The sequence below is a fragment of the Cryptomeria japonica genome, chromosome 2, assembly GCF_030272615.1.
Source record: "Cryptomeria japonica chromosome 2, Sugi_1.0, whole genome shotgun sequence".
Lineage (NCBI taxonomy): Eukaryota > Viridiplantae > Streptophyta > Pinopsida > Cupressales > Cupressaceae > Cryptomeria > Cryptomeria japonica.
Window position 1 is genome coordinate 38,826,080 of NC_081406.1, and position 9,086 is coordinate 38,835,165.

Consider the following 9,086-nt stretch of genomic DNA (forward strand, 5'->3'; position numbering starts at 1 on the left):
ATTAATTTTCAATTTACATATAAATCAATTTAAGTAAATTAATTAAGGAATGTCCTTTTAATCTTGTTTAAGATAGTAATCTTCATCATAAGTTAAGCAAACATAAGGATTTCATGACAAACCACCTAGGGTATTGATAACCTAGATGAGTGTGGTGATAGGGTTATACAAAGTGATATAGGACACCCAAAAGATAAGTGGATAGTCCTATTTTTCTTAGTCATGAGAGCCCCTTCTTACTCGTGGCTCCATACATATATAGTTTATTTTATCTCATCAACATGTAGGAATTCTATAGTAAGATTTTCATGAGCCATCTCATCATCATTTGGCATTCATAAGAGCATTCTTTGGTAATTCACAATCATGATAGCATCAAGGGTTGATTGATGTCTTGTCTAGTTTCATGGCGTAATGTACCTTAGAAGGATGTAAAGAACTACAAAATAAATTCAGGCTTCCAATGTCATCCAATCGTCAATCTCGATGTGATAGAATAGTTGGCTTGGTTCCACAACTTGAAAAAGAAAAAAATCTTATTCAAACTTTTACACTACTCTTAAAAATGTATTTTGTGAGAATGTGTTTAGTGTTGTCATGGTTAAATGGTTTGAACTTGAAAAAATTGTGATAGGGGACTATATAGGGACTCGATATCTACCTAGAGGTGTAAATGAGACATTTGTAGGTGTTGTAGACTGAGAGAATAGGAAGGTGAAAGCTTGGTAACTTATTTTCTATTAGGGGCTCTTTAAATAATATTGTGGTTCAATGTAACTTGGAAGGTTCCTAAGACCTACAAAACACCTCTGATAATATTCACTTGCCCATCTCGATATGTTAGCATAGTCAATTTGATCCCATAAGGTACACAAGAATAAAAAAATCCTATTGGAACCTTTACATTGCTCTTAAATGAGGCCTTTTATAAAAATACAATCATCATTAGCATGGTCAAATGGTTTAGAGTTTAAAAATTTGAGATACGTAATATTGGAGAGGGATCAAATGTCCACCTATAAGTACAAATAAAATATTCATAGGTGCCATGGATTGAGAGAATATATAGGCAATTTATTGCTCTTGAGGCTCTTTAGAGACAACCTTAGTGCAATGTAGCCTAGAATAATGCATTGACTTTGTTGTTTGTTTTGGACTGATTACCTAAATTCTTCTAGAGATTTTCCAACTTCTCATGCTTAAAGACTTTTAGGGCATTGACCAATAAATGAGAGCAATATTAAATTGTCTCTTCGGTACTTTAGGTTTTGCAAAATCAAGGAGGGTGATCCTATACAATACCTAAGACATATTTCACTTCTCAAATAAGGTATTGCAAATAGCACAAAGCTCTCACTTCTTCAAATACGAGTTGTATAGTAAATTCAAAATTTGTAGCTCAATCCCTTGATTAACTCATTCATTGATCTTGAGAGCAGATAATCTATCTATACAACAAAAGAAAAATTGAAAAATGAAATGATTTTTTCTGTTAGAATTGTTATTCTTTTCTAATTTAGGGCCAAGTTATTTGACTGGTACCTATCTAGGGTTATAGAGTCAACATTTAGAAATGTATATCATACAAATGACAAATGAATATTTATCATAGAGTTTCCAATAACAACAATTCAATATATGGTCTATCTATAATTCTTCTTTGAGATCCATAATATTCTACCCTAACCTTTATGTTTTACATAGAGTAATTTTAATCTTTTGCTTGAAAAATGTAAAAAAGAAAAACATATACCGTGGAAATACATAAAGATGAAATCAATAGAACTTGTTTATTAATTTCAAAAGATTTGAGTATAATAATATAGAGACATCTGAGATATACACTCTTGAAAAATTATATATTCATTATGATAAAGAGGTTGCCATATTGTACATTATATGACAACCCAAAATGTTTTCTACTATAACACCTAAAGAAAAGACCTATACATGATTATACTTGACTAACTAAGACTTAGACATTGAACCCTTAACGAATGTCCGAGATTAGACTTTGTAAAAGAGTGCAAAAGAAATAAAAATATCTTGCTCGATGATGGTGGTAGTTGGGAAGTTGTTTTTGTTGATGGTTTACCTTGTGTCTACACGTTGATTAGAATTGATTTGATTTGATCTTCCTGGAAGTAATTGCAACTCATTAAATCCATGTTTTGATGATGTGGTACTTAAGGCTCTTATCTGAAAATTGATTGAAATGCAAATCAAATCTTTGCATTCGTGGCTAAAGATTATAACTAAAGTAGTCCTAATTTTGACAAATTGAAATGTAAATCAAATTTGCATTTACTTTTTCCAAGTGCAACTTAAAAATGCTTAGGGGAGTTGAACAAAAATACCAAAAAGCTGACTGCAAGAAGAAATCAATCAAGTGGCTTGCAAAAATTGTCTTGCCATTGAATGTAGATGTCAAGAATATTACATCAGAAAGTTGGTGTCAGATGCCTTCACCACCATAACATGCAAGTTAGTCGCACATTTTACACTGTAGATTTTGCAAACAACGGCTGCGATTGACTAACATATCAATAACACGATTTACGATTTGACCATATTGAAACCAAAATAGCTGTGGGCCATGGCTGAAGGATAAACTTAACAACTTTGTACTTCCCGACTCCACATTAATTCCTCCCCCATTTACTATTTTTGGAAGCATCCTAAGGTTGTTCGAATAACCACTGTACGACGGCCCAGCCTTGCGCTGGCATACATTGAATAGGTGTATCAATCAAATTTACTTTTATGCACTATTTAACCCTCTCGTGAAGAAAAATGTGTGAGAACTCAGAAGGGTAAAGAAGGGTATTTTGATTTTATTAGGTATTATGGAGTATTCAGGTTGCAGAGGAGAGGCGAAGAAGCGGGCAATCCAAGAAGAATGGGAAGAAAACGAAGAAGAGGAGGCCAAACGGAGCTGCATCATCAGCGATGTGGACGAGTTTTTTGCTCTGCTCCAGCGAATTAGGGAAACAGGTAAGCAATTCCCTGCGCTCCGAAATGCAAATGCTACCAAATCCCTCACTTCTTTACAGGCGAGAACTTGTAATCCAGTATGGCGGCTTTCGTTTGATTGGGAAGATTTCGACGGCGTTGGGAATGGAACCCGCGACGTCAAACCCTCCCCTCCATCAAAGGCACAGGTGCTGAATCTCAATTCCAAACAAGGCGTAAAACGGCAGAGCATCTGTTTGGATGAGAAAAGTAATGGCGATACAGAGATGCCGGATCTCAACTTGCCTTCCACCCCGCCAGTGCTGCAACTCTTTTACTAAAGACACATATTATAAGCCTGGTCATTGACATTTTCCTGGTTTTTTAACACTTTTTTTCCTTAAGGTGTTTATTTAGTGCTTTTTTAAGCAAATGGCGAAACAGAGTTCTGAGTCAGGGTTTCTTTTGTAATGGCTTTCTCTGTTCTTACGAATTTCTTCGTTGGATTTCGTTTTGATTAGTGCTTCCTGATAACAATTTACAAGTTACATAAACGGTTGTGTTTTTATGACTTGATTCATGGTTTCAAAGATTGGAAATGGTTTGTAACTTTTCTGCAAATTATTGTCTATCGATGTTATGAATCGCATTAAAAAGAAATGATGAGGTTGATGTAAATTCAATTCTTCTCATAAAGTTTTATCTCCTGTGATCAAGATTAAAGAATTTTTTTAATGATAATATCTGAATAAGAGAACATTCAATTGCCTCTACGACTAATTTTTATCTCCTGTGGTCAAGGTTAGAGAATTATTTAATGATAATATCTGAATAAGAGAACATTCAAAATGACAGCTTTTCAGCGATGACAGAGTGGTTAAAAACTATTAAGTAAAACGCTGTTTCGGTAGTTTGAGAGCCTTCTTTTCCCTGAAGTCCACATTGGCATCTTTTGGTGAGTTTTATAATAATATTAGATATTTCCATATTTGGAAAGGTAACAGTAAAGACATGATGTCCCCACTTCATTCGGTTGATTATTTTTAAAGTTAAGTGGAATTATAATTATAATTTTGTTTTCAATACTTTTAAGTGTTTTAAGAGTTTTTGTTATGCATGTTTCTCTTGTTTTTCTTTTCAGAAAACTAGACTTACAATTTATAAAACATTCACCAAAGTTTTATTTGGAACTGTTCTTTTCAATCGGACGGCTGGGAAGCTAGCTAGGTTTCTAGAGTAAAGAACACATAACTATGCCGGCCGCCTGCTTTTCTCAACGAGAAACAAACATCTTTGTATTTTATCCTTTGAATAGCATGAAGACCATAGCAAAAATTGCCAATGCCAGAGATTAAACCTGTTAATAGCGTGCCTTCTGCAGAGATACAACCAAAAATAAATAAAAATGACTGATTTCGAGAACCATTTGAGAAGCACATACAATGAAAAATACAAAATTTGTCAGAGGTTGAGACTGGGAATAAGAACAAAAAGAAAGAGGTCATCAATCTGTATCACTGGCGCAAAACTAATAAACAAACTTTTAAAAAGAAAAAAAATCTTATCTATTGCATAATCAAATTTACCAACAATCAGTCCATCTCTCCAAAATTTTGTCTAAGAAGTAACGACACATACCCTGTACCTAATTTCCACTTTCAAAAGCAAGAGAAAAGGGCACGCTTTCAAGTCATAACAATGTTATTCTGGAGGAGTCTCTAATTAGCAGAAGGCCAAAGCTATTCTGGCTCTAAAACAGATTTTTCGTATAGCGGGACAACGACGTGTTAGGCAATCCCTATCGTTTATTACAAAATCGACAGTGTAAAACGCACGACTGTTAGTCAATTCGTACTGCCATTTTGAAACCAGAATAGACTTGAAGCCAGAATAAATGCATCTTTAACAGAATGCCTGCCGTTTTGAAGCCAAAATAGACTTGAAGCCAGAATGCAGTACACCACATTCTCCTCTACCAGAAGAACTCCACAATCTAAACAGCTGAGTTTTTTCCCCAGTCTGTGCAGTCAAAATTTATTTTTGAAGCTCTAGTATGATAATTGCTAACCTAATATTAGTCTCTGCCTGAAATATGTCTGGTTTGGTTCCCAGCTTCATAAAAGTCATTTTGGAAGATGTCTGCTTCGACTTCTCTTCAGCCCAGTGAACGCTGCGCTTACCACAACAAAATCCCCAAGAATGTAGTATTTGTATTATGAACAAGACTGTTAATTCCCAGCCCAGAACCTGAATAGACTTGAAAATTTTAGATTTAGAGGTCAAACATAAATTAATGTATCTCAGGAAACAAGCTGAGATGGGTAGATGTGAAAAGAGCTGGGAAGGAAGAAAGTCTGGACTTTGACTTAAAAAATAACAAATAACGGATCATTTGCATTTTATAATACCATTCTCCCTCCCCTGGAACTATGGTGAATTTTGTGAGTGTTGTTTTAATGGGCTTGTTTCCCAAACCCAAAACAGAGACCCCCTCAATGGGGAGAATCAGTCAGCCAGCTGAACGCGTCCATATTACTGCACATCCCCCTCCCTCTCCTTCATTTAATTCACTCAAAAACTCAGGCCAACAGTTGTTCTTTCCTGTTTGTTTTTTCTCCCCTTAGTACAACCAGAGTGGACAAATGGGCGGCAGGCCAGCACAGCAAGTGGGATTGTCCTCGACTCATAAGACACACTCATTTCCTAATAACATGGCTTGACATATGATTTATACGGATGATTTGGGCTTATGGGTGTATATGTGTTAATGTAACTTCCTGATTTACGGTGAGAGTGCAGTGCACAGTGAGTTTTAGTTTTAATTTCTACTAAGCGTCCAACTTTTGGTGTAACACAATCTCTTCCGTTAAATACGGAAAACTCAAGATTGCATGCTATGCATTATTTTCACAGCCTCTTCTCTTCACCGTAATTTCAGTTCTTACGGTGGTTATTTATTGCATAAGTCATTTATTGTATGTCATGCATTTAGTATAATGTAATTTGACACAATTAATATAATTGCATTCTTGCAGCTCTGTTTTTCTCCTCTGTTTTCTGAAAATTTTGTTTCTTACTTCTTAGCTAGTCTGTATTCTGCTATGCAGAAAATTTAACACTATGCACTTGTTTCCTTTTCTCTGCAAGCGTCACGTTGGAAGCTCGGTATTTTGCTTGAGGGTGTAAGCAAAATACATTCACACAGCGTTGTATGAAATGCACACCGAACAAGTGGGTTTCACTGAGACAAAAAGGGCCGATTTTCTTGAGCAGGGGGCAGGTGAGAAAAGGCCAAGAGAGAGAGAGAGAGCTGTGTAAGGAGGGGAATATTCTGTGTTATGAAATGGTATATGAAGTTTTGCATACACTCCTTCCCCTCTGGAATAAGCCGTTGAGCCGGAAACCTTGAGTGAATGATACCGCCAATGAATGACTGACTCTCTATGCTTCTTTCTCCTCCTAATTTTTTGCTTGCTTCCAATTCCACTCCCTCCAAGGCTATTTATTGGTTCTGATTTGGGAGTGGTGATATGCTTGCTTCTCAGTGGTGATCGATTGAAGGAAGGGGATAGCTCTTTCATTAGGGGTAAGCCTTGACTGAGGTAACGCTGAAACTCAATCAGGCAATCCATTTATTGATTCCTGGGTTGGGTGGGTACAGAAGGTTTGTAGTAAACTATCAATGAGGAGGTGGTCGGAGTAGTTGGATTAGGGGAGAGGGACCAATAGGTGATAGGGTACCAATATATGTGATAGTATATGGATACTTTTAGATGGATACGTCTATTCCGGTTTCAAAATGGCATACGGCACGATTAACACGCGATGTTAGTCTCACCTTTTTAACTGTAGATTTTCGATTGGATGACTGAGATTGTGTAACACACCGCTGTTAGTCTAACAGTTTTGTCCATTTTGGAGCCAGAATAGACACAGCCCTTTTAGATCAATAGTGGTGCCCTAAAAATGTCATGTCAATGCTTATCCCCAAAAAAGTACCTCTAAAATTTAAAAAAAAACAATGATGTGATGGCACATCAGTGCACAAGTAAACATGACTTAGTGCACACCTACGAGTCTTATGACAATTTGGGACCATTTTGGACACCTTCACAAAAATGCATGCTGATGTGGCATCATATTGACCATGTGGACTTGAAATTTTATTTTTAATTAGGAGACTTGACAAGCAAGTAGTTGTATAAAATTGAGGAAATTTCTAAATGTCCACATGATTTTGAGAAGCGTGAAATTAGGGTGAGCATGTTCTGGCTCCTCGCCCCTAGATGGGATTCTATACATAACAACCTCTTCATCAGCCACCCCTAATCTAGTTCCGTCGCTTGATCCCTTTATCTCTACAGTAGATAGGCAGGACATTTCACAAAATCGCTCTTTTTATGGGTGGTTTTTACTAAACTAGTGTTGGGAAAGTGATAATTATATGGTCTTGTGAGGTGTACTCTGAGTGGAGGTCTAAATTTCCTACATGGCACACATGTTTATTCAGGGCCAAAGAAGATGGTTTTGTCTATAGGGATTCTAGGCATTCAAGGATAATTTATTGAGGAACAATTCATTCTCAAGTATTCAGACATAGGTACGATTCAAAATAGAATGCTTAGTGGGTATATGTTTAAATGTTTTCCAATAGAACAAAAATATGATTAATACATGGGTCTACCTAGCTTCTAGCGACGACTTAATTACATTTTCTTACAGGCCTAGGATGGATAAGACTACCCAAACATTAGCCATATTCAAATATGGAGAGGAGTTTCTTAAATAAACGTGTTAGAAATTAAGTGTTAAAAGTCTAATGTATAAATGTCGACCATAGAAATTAAAGATGTCCATCTGTACTAACATATATTTTATGATCTTATAACAATTTGCTTCATTGGTGTACTGACAATATTTTCTTACTTTCAAATTTTCTTCTTTGAGAATTCATACAATGCAATTAATGACATAAGATTAAGGATCATGTGGGTTGAGGGAGATTCAACTTGCAACTTCATTTCTACATAAGAAGCTCTTCTACTTGAAATGAAAGAATTGACTACTAAAAATGGATGAGGTTAGAAAGGGGAAACATTTTTTTTCTTTCAAAAAAATTTGAACATAATATTATAAATATATAAATTATGACAATTAAATTGCACACCTAATTTTGACATTCTCCTTATTCAACTTTCTTAACTTATATATGAATTCCTCCTTACAAATAAAATCTTTTATAAAATTGAGAGAGAGGTCAAGAGGCATTTTGGTGGTTAGAAGAATTTGTTAGATTCCTCCATCAAAGTAGCTACACACTAAATTTGGTAATTTCTAAAGCAAATATACTAGATTTTATGGTAGCAAGCATTAAGGGTTTAAAAATCATGAAAATAACTGGTGTTTGGCAAATGTTGAGGATTGCTACTTTCAATTTTTGTATGTATTGCTACTTTGGTCCTTCTCATGGACATTGGTATGGTTTTATATAATGATGTATTGGAGTTAGTATGGTATTATGTATTGATGTAATTAAGTCATAATTTTCGCTTCTTATTTTAGTCTTTGGACTAGCAGTTATCTAGCTGGTTTAGCTTCTCATTGTCTTGTTGTTAATTTAGTTTGATGTTCTATGTCTTACTAGTAGTCTTTTAACTACCCTTCATCAATGTTTTTTTATTTATTTTTCATGCAATACCCAATAATAAAAAATTCGAGGATGCAAATATCATTATGGGGATGCCAACAATGAAATTAAGATTGCAAGAGTGGAGAGTACCCAAAAACTCAATTTGGAAGAGCATTTACCAACTTCTTCTAGTCACATTGAAAATATAAAAGTATTGACATTATCCTTAATTAATTTCAAAGTATTGCCCAAACTAAAAAATAAGAGTTGAAGAAATAATGCACTTTTATTTATATTGCTCTTGTTGCCCTATCTCTATTGACTCTTAATCCTTCTGATCCTCCACAATCTAAGTGCTCCTCCAAATGTTATCCTTAACAAGAACCATCTACTTATATTTTGAACATAATAACTATGCTCATCACATTTGTTAATCGTTAGGAATTGCAAATAATTATATTGAGGAAAACCTAAGAGTGGTCTGTTAAATCAAATTTAAGATTGG

The 9,086-nt window shown here is 35.1% G+C and overlaps 1 protein-coding gene across 1 annotated transcript; it reads left to right on the forward strand.

Moving 5' to 3' along the window:
- Nucleotides 1–2,737: 2,737 nt before the first annotated feature.
- LOC131047427 (uncharacterized) lies at nucleotides 2,738–3,561 on the forward strand. Its single transcript, XM_057981316.2, has one exon. The coding sequence runs from the start codon at nucleotides 2,847–2,849 to the stop codon at nucleotides 3,291–3,293; it is 447 nt and encodes a 148-aa protein (XP_057837299.1). The 5' UTR covers nucleotides 2,738–2,846; the 3' UTR covers nucleotides 3,294–3,561.
- The last annotated feature ends 5,525 nt before the right edge of the window (nucleotides 3,562–9,086 follow it).

Bases quoted from the DNA above. Each gene is read 5' to 3' on its own strand.
- LOC131047427 (XM_057981316.2), top strand. From the start codon at position 2,847: ATGGAGTATTCAGGTTGCAGAGGAGAGGCGAAGAAGCGGGCAATCCAA.